General features: G+C 41.9%; 1 protein-coding gene across 1 annotated transcript; it reads right to left on the reverse strand.

The window, feature by feature from the left end:
- Positions 1 to 1,998: 1,998 nt before the first annotated feature.
- On the reverse strand, positions 1,999 to 16,961 carry HDIP1 (HDAC and MIER1 interacting protein 1). The gene is made up of 4 exons (XM_026713962.2): positions 16,593 to 16,961; positions 5,891 to 5,987; positions 4,693 to 4,875; positions 1,999 to 3,561 (listed from the first exon to the last, which is right to left on the reverse strand). Exons 1-4 carry the CDS (start codon positions 16,656 to 16,658, stop codon positions 3,443 to 3,445), a joined length of 465 nt encoding a protein of 154 aa, XP_026569747.1. The 5' UTR covers positions 16,659 to 16,961; the 3' UTR covers positions 1,999 to 3,442.
- Positions 16,962 to 19,801: the final 2,840 nt, after the last annotated feature.

Consider the following 19,801-nt stretch of genomic DNA (forward strand, 5'->3'; position numbering starts at 1 on the left):
CGCTTTCCCCCACCCCACCCTCAATCGTTATGAAGTTTCTGAAGGAGTATAGATCAAGCTTGAATATTCTTTCCTTTTTATTTCAAAGGGCCACTGTTTAAAAAAAATAATAATAATCCCATTCCATTCTTTTCCATTGGGTTAGGAGAGAGGCAGGGATAAACTCAGAAGTTTTTACTTGAGTGTGGAACCGTTATGGGCTAGCAGTCATACACAACCTCACCTTGCAAAGCAAGAAATTGGAGCAAACTACTTCTCCTTGTGGGAAAATGTATAATGCCCGAAGTTAAAAGAGTATAACCTCAGACTCTTAAGAACAAAATTGTGTTTTGTTTTGTTTTTTTAAAAAAAACCTTCTGAACCCATAGAACAGAACAGAAAAAAATAATAAAAAGTACTGGCATCCGGCCAGTAAACTCTCAAGCTTCGTTCAGAATTCCAATTTCCTTGTAAAAGACTGATCTTGGGCTAAGCCTGTGAGCTGGTGGGGAGATTTCTCTATGCGATTGCAAGGATCCCTGTTTGGGACAAGGAGGGTGACTTTGGTTCTAAGGGAACAGGCAAAGAATCCAAGAGCCTGGGAGAGGGATGTGGTCTTCGTTTTGTTATGGTTTCCCCCCCCCCCCCATTATATTTATGCCATTCAAAAACGTGCAACTTGATTAAGGGAAGGCTGTCAATGTGTGCAGGATGCATGTGACTTGCTCGCCTCTGGAGAACAAGGCTGCAATTTGGGTAAATGCGTGTTATTGCATCTTACGTTTGTTGTTGTTGGTTTTAGTCAAGGGTCCTTAAAGCTTGAGTGCAAAGCCTCTGCCTAGTCACAAATTCAATACAGGCTTAAAGGCCAGATAACAACCAAAGCAATTAATGGAAAGAATAGAATAAATAGAATAGAAAACAGAACAGAATAGAACAGAACAGGAATAGAATAGAGTAGAGTAGAGTAGAGTAATGGAATGGAATGGAATGGAATGGAATGGAATAGAATAGAATAGAATAGAATAGAATAGAATAGAATAGAATAGAATAGAATGGAATGGAATGGATGGAGAATAGAATAGAAAAAAATAAAATAGAATAGAATAAAAAATAGAATAGAATAGGAAAGAATGGAATGGAACAGAACAGAACAAAAAAATTTATTGGCCAAGTGTGATTGGACCCACAATTTGTCTTGGTGCAAATGCTCTCAGTGTACATAAAAGAAAGGATACATTCGTAAAGACTCAAGAATTATAGGGCACAACACTTAATAGTTTGGAAGAACTAAAAGCAAAGGCATGAGAAATCGATGGGATTGAGGTGTGTGCGCAAGTGTCCTACAAACAGGTAATAAAAATGAAACTACAGCCAAATATGTTCGACACTGCATTCGTTAATATAAAACCCTGGCTCCAGCTGGGAAGCATTACTTTAACCACATTTAAGAGCGATGAGTTAATTTCATCCCTATATGGATTTTTTCCTCCCTAATTCATTTCCTTATTTGGGGAAAAAAATAGGGACAGCTGGCACGAGAGCATATAAAGGCTGCATACAGCTACCAAATAAATATGGCTCTTGTGTGTGTGCCAGTGTACATATATTATGTGTGTTTGCATGTAGAGATATTGTTAGAATTTTCTTGCTTTTCTAAGCCGAGGCACAAATAAATACAAATGGTATAGCTGTTTGGAAGTAGGTTAATTGAACACATACATCAGTTGAAGGTAGCCGCTGCATCCGTGATGGCAAACCTATGGCGCATACGCTCATGCGCCGCCCAATAGCTGATTGCTGGGCACCTGGTGCACATGCGGGGGTGTGTGTGCAGGAGACGCGCATACATGTGCAGATGTGCAGCACACATGGGGGACCTCACACATGTGCAGCGACATGGGGGGATCGTGCACACATGTGCAGGGGGCGTGGGGAGGCCAGCACACATTGCCTTCTGGGTGCTGATGCCAGCGTTGCAGGGAACATCCATTCCTGTCAGTAACTCCAAGACAAGGGTAATCTCAAAAGGACTTTTATTAGATGAGCACGTGGCACATCTGTGGAATTCCGAAACTAAGTTTCCCGGCTTCCCCACAATGTCCCAACCTACAAACCACCCCCTTTTTACTCATCATCACATCACATGAACCAATCCCAAAGTAAGTTCCTTTAACCTTCAACTATCAAAAGAATTCTGCTTTGTCTACTAAGATCTGAAAAGAATTCTGTTCTGTTCTGTTCTATTCCACATCTTGCAACAATAGAAAGAGAAGCTCCAGAGACGCGATAAATTGATTTGAGATAAAAGATAAAAGAAAGCGTCTCTGGCTGTATTTGATCCGATTTCTGAATATTTCTGGAGAAGACTTGAGGATTTCCCATTCAAAAAATCAAAACAAGAACATCAAAATGAAACTGCATTGTGTCCCAACATCAGAACTGCCGTTGAGATGATGCCATGTGATATATTGTCTCATATTTATACAAACATAGTTTAGCAGCATTTGGGAACCGAAATGTGAGCTTTAGTTAATCGATTTAATTGCTACGAAGGAAGCAAAATAGTCTCTCTTATTTCACTGCAACCGCAAACATGTGATGCTTCTATTCAAATTCTTTTAATTGACATGGAGGCGTTGCAACACTGCTAATGCAAAACAAATTTAGTAAGACAATTTCCATATGAAATCCTAGACAGGAGCTTTTTGTTGATCCGGTGCCAACTAAAATAAGTCCTGGATTACAGGATTTTAAAACCCCCAAACCAAAGGCTGTATAAAATAAGTTTTTATCAAAGCCCATCAGCAGAGTATAGGCCTGCTGACTCCCATCCCAATGAGTTCGACGCAATTTATTCCCGTGTGTTTCTATGGTTATAGTCTGACACGTCCATTTGGTCAAGTTTAGAACAATGCAGAAAGACGCTTCAACCAATAACGTATTATATAATAATAATAATAATAAGTTTGACTTAAACCCACCAGTTGGTGTCGCAATCGGTGGATTAAAGGAAAATGCCAGGGTTATCAACCTATGTACAGGTTAAGATTGACTATATACACAGAAAAGTTCGATGCAAACTGAAAATCCGCAGTTGAAACTGAAGTTTAAATTAAAACACACTGCGGTTTGAAGTGGATCGGTGTGCAAAAAACTCTTGGGAGATTCTTCCAGCTGCTTCAGCAGAATGAAAAGGATGGTTGCTTCTGACATCTGCCCCCCCACCCCCTGCCCCTGCCACAAAGCAAAGAGCTGGTCCTTTTTGCTTCTTGACCATCGGCCGGCTTCCAAAGCGATCACAAGCGGCAGAGATTCAGCCAGGGAGAGGGGTGTAAACCCCACGAAATGACCTCGACCGACGCAGGGTAACAGCATTCACTGCCTGAGAGGCCATGGAAGATCTGAAAATGCACCACTTGCGTTTCCAACAGCAGGGCATGCAGAGGTCACCGCTGCAGCATCAAAGAATCAGCCTCTGGTTGATAATTTTTCGGTTTATTTCTGCCAAGGCCACAGAAAATACAAATGCTTTTTCGTCCGAGAGGTTGGCGTACATGTCCACTTCTTTTTCTTGTTTCTCTGTAGGAGAAAAGAAACTGCGTCAACTGAGCCTTTCAGGTCCTGGTCTTTGGAAGTGGAAACAGGGGAGGAATTGAGATGCAGGCATAAACTTTTATCGCGCTGAACGCTAACGCAAGAAGCAGCGTGTTGAGTTAGGTGAGGATCCTACTTATTCTAACAAGGGGCATCGGATGCTACCGGGCCTGGTGAAGCCAAACAGCGCCCTGTCTCCTCCAGTGAAAGTCACGTTGCATTAATGAACGTACAATAAATAAAATCATAACATGCTCATCCTAATTCCAGGTTAGCCAGGTTGTATGGGTAAATTTTCTTTCAATAATAATAATAATAATAATAATAATAATAATAATAATAATAATATCATTATTTCTAAGTAAATGTGCATTGTCCTCTGTGATTTTTCTGTATTCTGAAGTCCGGCATGGCAATAGCCCTTAGACTTATATACCACTCCATAGTGCTTTACAGCCCTAAGGGGTTTACAGAGTCAGCCTCTTGCCCCCTAACAATCTGGGTCCTCATTTGACTTGACCTGGGAAAGATGGAAGGCTGAGTCAACCTTGAGCCGGTCAGGATCGAACTCCTGGCAGTGGGCAGAATCAGCCCGCAATACTGCATTCTCACCACTGCGCCACCACGGCATGATTTCAATAGAGACTGAATTTGGGATCCGGCTCGCGGGCTGCTAAGATCTGGCCCATAGGGCTGGCCTGGAAGCAGTGAAGGATCGGCCCGCGGGGCCTCTGACAGTGAAAACGCAGCGGTGTGAGCTCCCTCCCGGTTCCATTTTTGCTGGCAGCGGGTTGCAGGAGGGCGTCGCAGCCGAAAAACAGAGCTCAGGAGCCTGTTTTCACCGGCAAAGCGCTCAGGCTACCCCAGGCGCCCCTGACGAGAGTGATGTCGAGTTGGCCACGCCCACCGCAGCCCCCGCCCCGAGGTCAAACATAACCCTGATACGGCTCTCAATGAAATCGAGTTGGACCCCCCTGATTTAATGGGCTCCACATCTTCAGACTCTTACGAAAGGAGGGCAGTCTAATTTCTAATTTACAAAACTATGGAGGTTGTCTTATTTTTTGAAAAAAACAAAAAAAAAACACGACCAACTTAACAAATAATGTTCGTTACCTTTTTCTTCATCGTGCTTCTTAGATGACGCCGCCTTGGGCCTTCCTCTTCCTCTTCGGCTGTGATCTGACTGACTGTGCGATCTGGATCTTTTCCTGTTTTCTAAGTCTTTATTTACCGCGGGATTGATCTTCTCCCTTTTGACTCTCTCCGTGCGCCTTCTCTTAGCATCACTTCTGCTTTCTGCGGCAAGACATTTTCAAAACAGACACACACACACACGTTATCAGATCTGGAATTGTTCAGAGAGGTTTGTTCCATCCCGTATTTTCTCTTCGGATCCTTTAAGCTGGACAAGGAGTGGGAACACCAAGTCCGCAGGCTTTCTTTAAACGCACAAAGCAGAACGTGGTCGTAAATCAAGTCCCCCGTGAACCGTTCCTTATTTTTGAAGTTGGGCAAACTCGTTTTTCATAGAAGATACTTTAGAGCAGTTTTTCCAGTAGAAGAAATGTTAATCTGCAAGGAACCTCTGGGCTGCCAAGCCCCAAAACAGAGGAACAAAATAAGACAGAAAAAAAAAAGCCCAACAAACAGAAATGTAAATATAGAAGGTGAAAGGAAGAAGAGGAATCTTCTCTACCAATAGAAAAGAGTTGCACTAATGAAACAAACAAAAATGTTTTAAGGAGATATGGAGAAGAAAGAGAGGCGATAAAGGGGAAAAATGGAAATGAGTTAATCAAGCCCAAGAAAGAAAGAAAATTTCTGAGCTTAAATGTTGATAAAGAATTGTATTTTTGCACAATAATGTCTAATGCAGGTAGTTCTTGAGTTATGACAATTAAGTCCCAATTTTCTGTTGTTAAATGAGACAGTTACTGAGCTTTACAACCTTTTGTTTACCACCCATTTTTACGACCTTTCTTGCCACAGTTGTTAAGTGAATTACTGCAGTTGTGGAGTTAGTAACACAACTGACAAGTGAATCTGGCTTCCCCACTGATTGAGCTTGGCCATTGACTCATATTTATGACGGCTGCGGTGCCCTGGTTGTTAACAAACCAGGCCGCTAACTGAGCAACTGCACTGATTTGCTGATCAGCTGTGGCAAGAGTGGTTGTCAAATGGGACAAAACTCTATTTAAACAACCGCCTCATTTTTTTGTCATGGAAACGCTGGGCTTGATTGTGGCCGTTAAGTCGAGGACTGCCTATGTTTCGGGCTGAACCCAAACCAGGTGAATTGAAACGATACCTGCAGAGGATGGTAGCTTCTCAGAACGTTTGGCATTCAGGAGCTTCCGACTGATGAAGATGTAGCCACACGGACAGGATTTGCACGCAACAGGAACCTTGGAAAAATACAAGATAAGGATGGTGGGGGAAGGAAGGAAGGAAAGGTGAGACTTTGCTTTAATCTCTTTGTCATGAGAAACACAAGCCTAGGTGACAGGTGTAGAAGGACAACCAGGAGCTGTACCGCCGAAGACTGTAAGTCCTGGGTTCTCCGCCTTGAATATTCTCAGGAAAACAACAACTGAGTGAGAAACTGCTGCTGACCTTCTACCACTGCACCACAGAGAGTTATTTTAACTTACTGCACCTGTGTACGGTTTGCCAAATGCACAGGGGCAGATAGGACAGCACTCCAGAGGGTTAGCGTCATTGCCCAGAGGATCATGGGTTGCCCTCTCCCCTCTTTGGAAGAGGAATAGAATAACAGAAGAATAGAATAGAATAGAATAGAATAGAATAGAATAGAATAGAATAGAATAGAATAGAATAGAATAGAATACTTTATTGGCCAAGTGTGATTGGACACACAAGGAATTTGTCTTGGTGTAAATACTCTCAGTCTATATAAAAGAAAAGATACATTCGTCGAGAATCATAAGGTACAACACTTAGTGATAGTCATAGGGTACAATAAGCAGTCAAATCGTTCTAGGAAACAGTCAATACAGATCATAAGGATACAAGCAACAAAGTTACATACAGTCACAAGCGGGAGGGGATGGTTGATAAGGAGTGATGAGAAGATTAACAGTAATAGTAGTGCAGACTTTGTAAATAGTTGGACAGTGTTGAGGGAATCGTTTGTTTAGCAGAGTGATGGCGTTTAGGAAAAAACTGTCCTTGTGTCTAGTTGTTCTGGTGTGCAGGGCTCTATAGCATCATTTTGAGGGAAGGAGTTGAAGCAGTTTATGTCCCGAATGTGAGGGGTCTGTAGATATTTTCACATCCCTCTTTTTGACTTGTGCAATGGAAGGCAGGTTGGTAGCAATTGTTTTTTATAGCTCCCTCTGCATTAAGAAAGTTCAAAGCGTCCTCAAAGATCCATCTCCATCCTGGGGACCCTTTTTTGAACTATTACCATCTGGCAGACGGTACAAGATAATAAAAACAAGGACAAATAGGCTGAAAAACAGCTTCTAGCCCAGGGTAGCTGAATTCTATTGTGTAGTGCACTATTAATGCAATATCAGGGTGGTGGTGGTGGTGTTTCAATTCAATTGTATAGAATGTGAATTGATGTGTTTTTTTGTTTTGTTTTATGTAAAATGTTCACTTAAAGATGGCGTTTAATTTCATTAAACGAGGTGCAATGGCAATAAACTAAACTAAACTAATTCTTTCCATAGGACGTGGAAAAGAAAGAAAAAGGCCCTGCTTGATGGACAAAGTTTTGTATTTGCATGTCTGTCCAAAGAAATGACGGACTGAATTCCAGCGGATTTACTTCTGAATGGACAAATCTGACAAGGATCAGTGGTGGGATTCAGCCAGTTTGCACCAGTTCAGGAGAACCGGGTCGTTAACTTTCTGAGCAGTTTGGTGAACTGGTTGTTGGAAGAAATCATGAGGGCAGAGAACCAGTTCGTTAAATTATTTGAATCCCACCCCACTGGACAAGATCCTCTGCGAAGCATCTGCTGACACCATACCACCGTGGTTATTTCCTGGCACAATAACAAAATTACTTTTGTATGCAGTTTACATCCTTGGAGACAACCCACTCACCAGCAACCACAGTGGGCCTAGATCCATGATGACGAACTTATGGCACCCTTGCCAGAAGTAGCACACAGAGCCATTTCTGCCGGCACTCGCCGTCGCCTGGAACAGATCCACTGCACATATGCGCATGCCTCCCGCCAGCCGATTGTTGCGGATCTGCCGTGCATGTACAGAGGCATGCACCATGCACAAAGGGGGGGGGGTTCCACACGTGCATGCACAAAGTTGTATGGTGCAGCGCATTGCGTTATGGGTGCAGGCACACACAGGCGCCTACTTTCAGTGCGCGACAACGAAAAGGTTAGCCATCACTGGCCTAGATAATTACATGTTTTAAATAAGAAGTGCTTTACTGCACAAACCTACTGGATTATTTGCCTTTTTAAAAAACTGTTTCAATGGGTTGTTATTAATTTGTGTGTGCGCGCGTGTGTGGTTGTTGTTTTTTTAAGGAAAACAAATGCAACATGAGACCTTGGAACACAAACAAGTTTTGGACTGGAAAGAAAAATGCTACAGAATTCAACCTTCCTTTTAAAACTCTCCCTCCGGGCTGCGTCTCTCTCACACACACACAGTATTATAACCACTGCCAGCAGCACAGCTCTTAAAACAGTCTATACATTGATGAAGATTGAAGATCAGCCTTTGAATGGGAGATTATAACTGTTTGAGTGCAGCTTGCATTCCCCACCCCGCCCCGAATGTCCTGCGATTAACAAAGGAGGCCATTCACTGTGCAACTAAGGGTAATTAACTAGGCTGATACTCTAGAAGAACTAGTCCTAAAAATGGAACTCTCATTTATGCTGTTAAAAATAATAAATTCTTCTGAACAACAACAACAACAACAAAAAATAAAGGAGAAAGGCAATGCATGCTCAATGCTACTCGAGTGCCATTTTAAATCCAAACCGAGACGCAGCATTGATGGATGTGGCTCCTCCTTGAGAAAGCTTACTGTCACATATTAGAAGAGCATAACAGAATAAATTTCCCCATCGCGCACTACATACAAATGTTCAGATGCAGCTTCCGATGGAGAACAGGGCTACGATTCAGTCTAAGCGGTTCCAGGGTTTCTGGACAGATGCTGGATCGCATTCAAAGTCTCCCTTTCCCAATGGCGTTTTCCTTGGTCAATAACCTAAAGCTGCCATTTTCGTGAATGCATCCAACCTTCGCTGCCTTTTAAGTTGCACTACAAGGGTTTCATTGACTCGCTTTGCTCCAAGGAGCTTTTTGTTTATTTTATCTTTTTAATTTGCAGGTTTGATGTTAATGGTTCTGGAATCAATTACAATTTAGCTCACATGAATAGGAAGCAGATTTAAAACACACACACACACACACACAAACACACAACAAGCCCACAATTTTAGGGTATGAATCCCAACACAGAGATATTCTGCCTCTCCTGTACAGTGATTCTATGTCAATGGCATTTGGTATTTGTTTTATTCCCGTTTTCAATCAACAGCAGTGTGTCCTGATTTTAGAAATTAGGGACAGTTTCACCTTGGAGATGAGCAATTTTAAGTACTAAACAGAGCTAGCATATTTCAGTTTTGCTGAAGAGAGTATAAGTCCTCCAAGTCTCCTTTTTACATTTCTAGTCTGTGTTGCTGAAGAACAATCCTATTTCTTCGGATTTTATTTTATTGAGCAAGACAACGACGACATTAAATATAGAAGAAGAAAAAAAAGTCTAATAGCAGCTTCTGGCTTCTTTTTGAAGGTGGGGTTCACTAAAATGCCAAGAAAATTTACATTAACATTCTTGCAGCAGCAAGAATTCTCATATATTTTTTATCTTGCCATTGAATCTCTCTCCCAGGAATTCTTAAACATTACTATGACTTGGGAGGGATATTTTGATTCCAGTTTCCCCAAGCAGTAGAGCAGTTTATGATCTGATGTTTCGGAAAAGAAACAATTATAAGACTTTTTACAAATTAAAAAAAAAAAAAACCACCCACCCCAAAGCTTTTCATCACAAGAGCTATAAATAGCTCCTTGGAGGCTTTCAAGAACGCTGGAGCAAAACAAGCATGGGCTGCTCAAAAGAATTAGCTTATAAAGCAGTAAAAGAAGGCCTTCGGGGACAGGTTAAATAAAGCAAAACTCCTCCATGGCACATTTATACCACAGCGAAAGCTCTCTAATTTTGCTTTCTTTGGTCATTGTCCAAGACCCACCCACCCCACACGCAAAGCGAAAAATGTAAATATCTTACGAGAGCAGTACAAATTGCTCTCTCGCTCTCTCCTTCTTTCTCCCTCCTTCTCTCTTCCTTTCTTCCCCTCTCCTTCTCTCTTCCTCTTTCTCCCTCCCCCTCTTTCTCTCTTCCTCTCTCCTTCTCTTTCTCTCTTCCTTTCTCCCTCTCTCTCTCCTTCTCTCTCTTCCTTTCTCCCTCCCCCTTCTCTTTCTCTCTTCCTCTCCTTCTTTCTCTCTTCCTTTCTCTCTTCCTCTTTCTCCCTCTCTCCCTCCTTCTCTTCCTTTTTCTCCCCCTCTCTCTTTCTCTCTTCCTTTCTCCCTCCCCCTTCTCCTTCTCTCTTCCTCTCTCTCCTTCTCTTTCTCTCTTCCTCTTTCTCCCTCTCTCTCCTTCTCTTTCTCTCTCTCTTCCTCTCTCCTTCTTTCTCTCTCTTCCTCTCTTTCTTTCTCTCTCTTCCTCTTTCTCCCTCCTTCTCTCTTCCTTTCTCCCCCTCTCCTTCTCTCTTCCTCTTTCTCCCTCCCCCTCTTTCTCTCTTCCTCTCTCTTTCTCTCTTCCTTTCTCTCTCCCTTTCTCCCTCTCCCTCCTTCTTTCTCTCCTTTCTCCCTCTCTCTCCTTCTCTCTCTCTTCCTTTCTCCTCCCTTCTCTTTCTCTCTTCCTCTCTCTCCTTCTTTCTCTCTTCCTCTTTCTCCCTCTCTCCCTCCTTCTCTTCCTTTCTCCCTCTCTCTCTCTTCTTCTCTCTCTTCCTTTCTCCCTCCCCCTTCTCCTTCTCTCTTCCTCTCTCTTCCTCTTTCTCCCTCTCTCTCTCCTTCTCTCTCTCTCTCTTCCGTTCTCTTCCTCTTTCTCTCTCTCTTCCTCTCTACTTCTTTCTCTCTCTCTTCCTCTTTCTCCTTTCCCTCCCCCCACCCCTCTGGAACACAAAGCTCTCCAATTTTGGTGAGAATGGGAATCTTGCTTTGTGCATCACCACCTTGAAGGTTAGTGCAAAGTACGGCCTTGTCAGTCACTGCAACTTCACATCCTCTCCAAAAACCCCACAACTTAAATTGATCAAGGGCAGGCTTCTTCTTCCAAAGCTTCTCGTTCCTTGATGAAAATACGTTTTTTCCGAGTTAAGTGGTTGTTCTGGCCTGGGGAGGGTGATGGGCTCTGGGATGGACCTTCAGGTGTTGCAGTATTTTCATACCCTGAATCGAGTATACCGAGGGTCTTCCACTTACGACCACAATCGAGCCCAACATTTATGTTGCTAAGTGAAACATTCCCTGGGTGAGGTTTGCTCCATTTTGTGACTTTTCTGGCCCTGTTTTGCTAAGTGAATCACTGCGGCTGTTCAGTTAGTTGCTCGATCATTAAATGAATCTGGTGTCAGGATTCCGGCAGTTACCCCAATTAAATCATGAGTCTCGAACCAAACTTCCAAAATTGCACAGGATTTATTGGGAGTTAACCTGTCGGCATGACCTGGGCGTAGCCGACTCCGAGATACGCAATTCACTATCATCATTGATCCTTGTTTTCCCCCACCCCTCTGGGTGTATCGTAATTCAGATTCTCCAACGTCCATAGCCAAGAGTCACCAATCATGTTCTCCAATTAGATTTTTGCGCTGGCAGAAACTTCCAAAACTTCAAAAGGATTTATTGGGAGTTAACATGTTGGCACTACCTGGGTATAGCCGACTCTGAGACACATAATTCATTGTCACCCTTGACCCTAGTTTTCCCCCTACCCCCTGGGTGTATTGTAATTCATATTCTCCAATGGGACACATCCATAGCCAAGAGTCATCAATCATGCTCTCCAGTTAGATTTTTGCATGGCAGAAACTTCAATCGCCTAGTTACCATCTTTGAAAAGCTATTTATGGGATGCACTTTCAATTTCCAAGCTGCCACACTGCTTTCAAACCCCTTCCCCCGCCCCTTTCTGTTGGCAACTCTAAAAAGACCATAGAGATATTTTACGAGTTGACATTTGGCTTCCCCATTGACTTTGCTTGTTGTAAGGTTGCAAAGGGGGATGGCATGGCATTGGGACACTGCAACCATCACCAGTATGAAGCGTCAAGCATCCAAGTGCAAATCACATGGCGATGGGGATGCTGCCATGGGCCTAAGTGTGAAAAATAGCCCCAAGTCCCTTTTTTTCCAGTGCCGTTGTAACTTTGAAAAGTCACTGAATGAACTGTTGTAAGTCGAGGACTTCCTGTATTTGAGGAAGTTTGCAAAATAAATAAATAAAGCTAACAAGGTGATGCATTTTTATCATGAAGAAACAGAGAACTATGTAGTAGCAATAGCCCTTATATACTGCTTCACAGTGCTTTACAGCTCTTCAATTATTTGAATCCCACCACTGGCCCTTTCTAAGTGGTTTACAGAGTCGGCTTCTTGCCCCCAACAATCTGGGTCCTCATTTTACCCACCTCGGAAGGATGGAAGGCTGAGTCAACCTTCAACCTGGTGAGATTCGAACTGCCAAATTTCAGGCAGCCGGTGGTCAGCGGAAGTAGCCTTGCAGTACTCCATTCTAACCACTGCGGCTCATGAGCCACAATATAATGAGTAAGCTTCCAATTTTTCCGAACTCTGGTGGAATTCACCCTAGCTATTTATTAATAAGCTTTCACGTGGTTTTGATTTTTGCTTATCCAACTTAGTTGGACCAAGTCACCATTAGGTATCACTTGAACCCTGGGTACCAGTTAGGAGAGTAAACTAAAACAGCAATCTTCTCTTTGATGACTCCACCTTAAATCGTTGACTGATGTAGTTCTTCTGACTGGCCTGGATGATGATGATGATGATTGGCCTGTTTTTTTCCTGATTTCATTTTGCTTTACATCCTGCATCTGAAAACCCCCAAAATATTTTTTGGGGAGGACATGTCAAACGGTTCTAATAAAGTATTATTCAACTGTAATTTGATTTTTTTTAAAGAAAAGAACAGACCGATATGACATATTTTTATATGTTTTGAAAAATGCCAATTAACATTAAGCAAATGAGGGGGAGAGAGTTAAGGGAACGTTACACATTGCACAGTTATTACTAATTGTTAAAAGGACACAGGGATAAAAACAGCTTCAGTCTTAGCCAACGATGATGACGCCAATGCAGAAATGAAACTGCATGTAGAATAAAAATTGCACATTACAGCAATAATCTCCACCTCATCTTAAGGCGCCCTTTAGATTCCTCAGTGCTGTTTTTTAGCCCTTCATTAGGCCATTAACACAACTCAGCAACCACACTGTTGTAGGATTAAGCAGCAACCTGGCAGGAATGTAAAAAAAAAAAAGTAGAAGCAGTTTTAAAATACACAATTATAGGCACATTTAATATGTGTGTGTAATTTTTTTTTCCCAGTCTGGCATTGGGAGATCTTAAAGGAAAAATGATCTTTTCATTGCTGTTAATCATCACTGAAGCATGGAGGTGGGCGAGTCAGGAAGTTATAGGTAAAGAGTTGTTAGTCATAGGGTAAGTGGTAACCATTTAGCTTTATTCTGATTCCCTGTTAAAGCTGCAGTAGGTACCCATCTTTGGGGAAATAAAAGCTACAGCCTACCATGAAATACATTTCTTTATTTAGCCTGAGTCTCTCAAGCACTCAGCTTTATTGGATTTCCTCACATGATAGCATTATCACAGGGAAAAAAAGCTTCTCCCTCCCATATATATCAAGCTCTTTTCTGTTTTTTTTTCAACTAGGAAACTCAAAATATCTTCCCTAACAGGGGGGAAGTGTTTCAGTGTGCCTGACTGGATCAGGTTTCAAGTTCAAATATCATCAGAATGAGAAATAAACATTTTCGAGGCATGAGCCTTGCAAAATAAATTAAACTGCAAAACTGCCTCTCATGGGGGGGTAAGCAAAAAACGGAGACCTTGGGGGCAATGAAATACCACATCAGCAATCAAAGCCCAAATTTCTGAATGGTACAGTAGAAAAGTGCCTACCTTTGAAAAGTTACACCAGATCAGTTGTGCCTAAAGCCACACACACACAAAAAAAGCCCACTTTACCCTTACCACTGCAAACAAGTTCACAATACAGCCTCTGTTGTTTTGTGTGCTATCTTTGTAAATGTGTAAACATGTGAGCACATACAATAGGGCATGGTTTGGATTTCCTTACTTAAACATACAAGTTTTTGAACACGAGGGTAGATTTCTTGCTTTTTATATCACCCTCAACCTAAATTTCCTTCAAATATTTCACAATTAGAATTTCCAGGCTGGCCAGGAACAGTAATTTCCCACAAAGCATCCAACTTGCAGGAAATTCTTCCGCTGTAGAAATACTTTACATACCAAAATAAACTTTTTTGTTAGATAAAGTCTGAAGCTGAAAGAGCTTAAGATGGTTTAGCTTTTAGCAAATACCTCATGGATATCAAAACAAACATAACACAACCAGTAAAAGGCACAAACCACTGAAACTAACCAACTCAAATTCAACCTCTGTGAGGCAGCTTGAAACAAGCAAAGGGATTTACATTGCAAATTGCTGGCAACCGCCTGGTATTTAAGAAAGAAATGTTGCAATCATGCAGTCCCATTAACATGAACAGACCTAAGATGCTTCTAAAGGAAGCTTCTACAGGTCCTCAACTTACTATAGTTCATTTAGTATGACCGTTCAAAGTTACAATGGCACTGGAAAAAGTGACTTATGACCATTTTCCATACTTACAACCTCTGCAGCATCCCCATGGTCACATGATCAAAATTCAGCTGTTTGACAACTGATTCATACTTATGACCCTTGAGGTGTCCTGGGGGGGTCATGTGATCAACTTTTGCAACCTTCTGACAAGCAAAGTCAATGGGGAAGCCAGACTCACTTAACAACCAATTCACTTAATAACTGTGGCAAGAAAGGTCATAAAATGGGGCAAAATTCACTTCAATGACTCACTTAGCAACAGAATTTTGGGCTCAATTGTGGTTGTAAGTCTAGAACTACCTCTATTATGCTTGCACAGCCTTGTTCTCAGAATTTTATGTTAGCCTAGATATTGCATCATCTGCCACATAAAACTATCCTGAATTCTTACAACATTTTGCCTATCTTTTTTCTCTTGTTATGGAAAATCATTAAAGACAGGGAAAAAAAACAGTTGAAAACTCTCACAGCAGTATCCAGGCTTATTTACTGAAGTACTCTGCCAAGAGGAAACAGAATTAAAGAATATAATGCGTGTAAGTTCCCTTCCAAATCATACTCTTCAACTGAAGCTGTACTGTATTATATTTTTAAATAAAAATAAAATGTCAAACTCTACTAGGTTAGCTACATATTTTCCCAAGTTTAATAAAAAAAATTTTTTTACCAAAATAAAGAACTGTATCATTTTAAACCTAAAATAAACAGACTTTCACAGAGATATTTTTGTATTGATTCCTGGGGACCGGCTGGAAAAAGTCTCTTGCCATTTTTTTGGCATGATTTTTAGAGGTGGTTTGTCATTGCCTCTTTCCTAGGGCTGAGAGAGAGTGACTGGCTTAAGGTCACCCAACTGGCTCTGTGCCCATTGGCTTGTAGCTAGATGCCTTACCGATGACACCAAACTGCTCTACTCAAACGAAAGTTCATTTCCTCAGAATGCTTTTCTGCATTGTTTCACAACAAACAAAATCTGAGTTTGCTTTATGTAGATCACAGATTAAAATATATATAAGCTTTTAAGTTAAACAGCCTCTAACTGGAAAAACCAAAAGATAACTTATCTGCATAAACCAGTACAAACAAAAGGGATTTCCCGCCCAGATCAACACATTCACTAACAGCAGGCTGATAACTGTAAAACTGACATATTTTTGTCCAACGGATGGTAACGGCTCTAAAGCTTATTAATACCACAAAACATGGGTGGGGGCAGGAAAGCATTTACAGGAAGCATGGTAATAACGGCAAAGATTAAAACCATCTATATTTCAGAGTACGTGCCCTTAGCTCAACTAAAACTGTACGGTCAGCTATTCTAGCCATTTTCTAATTCTTGCCCTGTATGCAAATCTGCATGCAATTGGCAAATTCTGAATCAGCATGCAAATAACTTCCCTAGGAAGCAAGTCCTCATTTTACAGCATAAGGAGAATTAATGTCACCCAGACTCTTTTCCCTTTTCCAGATCACACCTCCAGGGATCATCATCGAGGCCTTTATCCAGAATTTATCCCCCCCATCCTCCCAAATTCTTTGTAAAATATTGCAAGGCTGGAAAACCAGAGCAATTGATTTGCAGCTTCTCCAACCCTGTGCCCACCAGGGCCAGGGGCCAGGGCGGGCTAATCTTTTTGCAGAACAAGCCAGGGCCAGGAAGGGCTAATCTTTTTGCGGAACATCAGGCTGAGAAGAAGAATGGGGAAAAAAAAAATCTGATTTACAGCCTTGTGCCTAACCTGGCTGGGCTTTGCAAGCTCCCAACTATTTACCTATTATGGGCAGCATTTGCAAAAGGACAGGTTAAAATAAAGTGCTTTGGGGAGAGGATTCCCAGCTGGGACCCGAGCCAGAAGCACCCAGGGTAGGGTGCAAAGAAGAGGGCATCCTTGCCCTCCCCACAGCACCTGGGCAGACCACGCGGGCAGCACACCTGTATGGGACAGGTGTGCTATCCCGGGCAGGAGGGTGGACCAAGCCGCAGGGAGAGGGGAAAAGGGCAGCGGCAGGGCAGCCAGCCGCCCTGAAACAGGGACGGCGGTGAGGCTCTCACCTGCTGGTCGCACTCGGGGCACGATTTGGTAGCCATCTTCACTTTTTTGGCCCGGCCGGCAGACATGCTTCCGCCCAGCTCTGTGGCGGCGCGCCGACTGCGGCCGAAGAGCAACGGCGGAGCGCGCGTGAGCTCGCCCGCCCCGCCCACCTCCCCTGGAACGCGGCCCTCGCGCCCGCCACAGCCAATAGGAAGCGACCGCTCGCGAGCGCCCCCCTCCTTGACTTCTGATCAGCGTCTCCTTTCTTAAATTTCTCCCCTCCCCACAAAGCACACACGACTCCCTCCGTCGACGAACGGGCCGCGCATGCGTACGTGACGCCGCCTCGGGGTCGGGTTTTTTTTTTTTTTCCTTCTTCAAAGGCCGGAACAGAAACCCGAAACCGTTGGGGAAAGCCAAGCCGCACCCCTCTCGTCCGCGAGCGAATCCGGGGCGTGGTTTAAAGACTTTTTTTTTTTTAAGCGCCGGGATTGGTTGAAGGGATACGGACGCCGGGAAAGGGGCGGGGCTGGCTAGTTGCCCCAGTAACGTTTAAGAAGGGGGAAGGAGAAGGAAAAAAAAAAATTCTCCTCAGGAGGGAAAACTGAAAGGGCGCCGCCATAAATTCTCTAATAATTTCTCAAAATAAAAATAAAATAGGTTCCAGTCGTTGTATCTCGGGAATGCTGGTGCCCAGTTACTGTTATCATAGACAAAATTCATCACATTTTAATTCCTGAGAGCAGTGAAGAAAAAGATGAATCAATGTCCTAAGAGTCAGTGGTGCTGGAAAGGTGGGTGGACTTCAATTCCCAGAATTCCCTAGGCAGCCATGCTAGGTGAGGAATTCTGGGAATTGAAGTCCATCTATCTTCAAGTCGCTTAGACTGAGCAGCCCTGTTTTTCAGCAAAGCTCCCCATGCCCCAGTTAGAAGCAGAGTATTCATACAACATGCTGCACTTGGGTCAAGAATGAAACTTTATCTGGGATTTTCAGGGCAAGGAATCCTAAACCAACCAAGCCAAATGGTTTTGCAGGCATGCTAATTGCAGGAAAACCAGCTACTGCCAACATCAGTAGTGGAAGCAAACTAAAAATGTTGTGCAATGCAAAACTTTTTAACACACCCTGTTAAAAGCAACGTGGGAACATTTTTCTCAAGATTCATATGACCCAAGTAACATGGAAGGGAAAAGACATCATAGCAGAAGAGACCATTTTGGTTCCTGTCAATAGACTTAACCTGCTCCTTACTAGGTCTGTAGGAAAGACATTGTGCAAATCTTTCTTTAGTTTAAAAAATATATATAATTTTTATTTATCGATTTAGTTCCAGCCAATTCACCTACAAGTTAGAGTTGGCAAACTTCAAGTCTCTTATAATAAATCTTCCACATGAAAAATCATTTTGTCTGAATACTCAAAAGAAGAAAGGGAAAACGAGTATCTCCTACTAATGGTGGTGAATCAAGCTTTAATTTGAAAAAAGAGCTATCTCCAAAGTTGAGTTGGATCGAGCTGCAGAAAAATACTGCTTTTCATGTTTGCTCCATACCAGTTACTAAATTTTGCATTACAAGAGAACCACACTTCCTAGCTGTCCAGATCTATGGAAAAGATGATGAGCAGAGAAAGGGATGACTTTGCTTCCTTCTTTCCTTTCTAGATTCCTAGATGTCTAGATTAAGTGTTGTACCTGATGATTCTTGACGAATGTATCTTTTCTTCTATGTACATTGAGAGCATTTGCACCAAGACAAATTCCTTGTGTGTCCAATCACACTTGGCCAACAAAGAATTCTATTCTATTCTATTCATAAATATCTCAAGTTAACTGGGTTGACATCTTGCTCAGTCCTACAATACTCTTTTCTTTAAAAAGCAATACTAAATTTAAATACCTCCCATCTCATTATCCAAAGCAATGCTGGACGGCTTGGCTTCAAACATTAGCACCAACATCAAGACAAAATGTTGGCCAATAAATGCCTATAAGATTGTAGGGATGTCTCCAGGATGCGATTTAAAAGTCGGGATAGTACCTGAAATGGAAGCTCCACTTGTTTTTTTATGAATCTTGCATGTGGGCAGAACTTCAATTAAACCATGATGGTTACCATCTTGATTTTTTTGACCACATCTTGCAAATATTCCCATGAGGGTCAGTACAGAACAAAAGATAGCAACAACTAAAACCTGAAGAAGGCATTTTACTTTATGAATTTATCAATAACTCCAAAGATAGGCAGTTATAAAGAGGCAATTATAAATATAAACATAGATTTCACATATAAGCTCATCCATCATTTTGCCCTACGTTTGTTGTTATCACCCTAAGCTAGAATACTTAGCACATTAATTCACCCCATCAAATGATGTGGGTGGATGTTCACATATATGAATTGCCTCATTGAAATGAGCAGAACATTCCAAAGGAAAAAAATGTCTGTGAAAGCAAGTTTAATCTTGCCTTTCTGTGCACCATTCCCCACAGTTCTTCATCCATGCGGATGCTGTGTGTTTCAAGAGTTCAGTTTTGTTTCCCAAAGTCCTTAATGGCGAAGAGTCTATTCCTACAGTTTCTATTCTGTGAAAACTAGTACAGTGTTACTCAAGGACAGTAACTTTTACATATTAACTTTTTCCAGCTGCTTTATAAAATGCATGGTGTAATCAGCAAAAATGAAGGAAATCCACAGGTTGCCGAAAACTTTAGGGCAGAAGTAAAAAAATGTAACAAATCATAACTGAATTTGAAAATATTAATTATGTTTATCAAATACGAACTCCCAATCCATGCAGAATTAACATGCTACCAAACCACAAAAAACAGAGGCAGAAATATTTACAATGAATACGCCAAGAATAAATACATGGAGGTTATACTTCTTTCCTCTTAGTCCCAGTTAATGCATTTCTTACAACACTAATGTGATTTTCCTATGATTAATTACATACACATTAAAGAAAAATCCTATAAATCAAATTAGAATTCCCCCCCCCCAAATAGATCCATAGATCCGTTCATATCCTTTGGGAACAATCAATCTATTACTCTGTTGCTGTTTTACAATACTAATGATTTATGCTTAACAGGAACATAACCTTTCACTTTAATTTTTTCCTTTGCTCTCCATAAATCTCCATATATTCATTTCATAATAGATATTGTTTTGGCCAGTTCATAGACATGGTAATAATATTACATCACTTCCAACTCTATCCACG

This window comes from Pseudonaja textilis, chromosome 11 (assembly GCF_049901715.1).
Source record: "Pseudonaja textilis isolate UNSWEBS1 chromosome 11, rPseTex1.2, whole genome shotgun sequence".
In the NCBI taxonomy this organism is placed as follows: Eukaryota; Metazoa; Chordata; class Lepidosauria; order Squamata; family Elapidae; genus Pseudonaja; species Pseudonaja textilis.

Excerpts from the sequence above, each read along its gene's own strand:
- HDIP1 (XM_026713962.2), bottom strand. The coding sequence starts at position 16,658 with ATGTCTGCCGGCCGGGCCAAAAAAGTGAAGATGGCTACCAAATCGTGC. Across the intron at positions 5,988-16,592 it reads GCCCCGAGTGCGACCAGCAG|GTTCCTGTTGCGTGCAAATC; the intron begins GTGAGAGCCTCA and ends TATTTTTCCAAG. Across the intron at positions 4,876-5,890 it reads GAAGCTACCATCCTCTGCAG|AAAGCAGAAGTGATGCTAAG; the intron begins GTATCGTTTCAA and ends GTCTTGCCGCAG.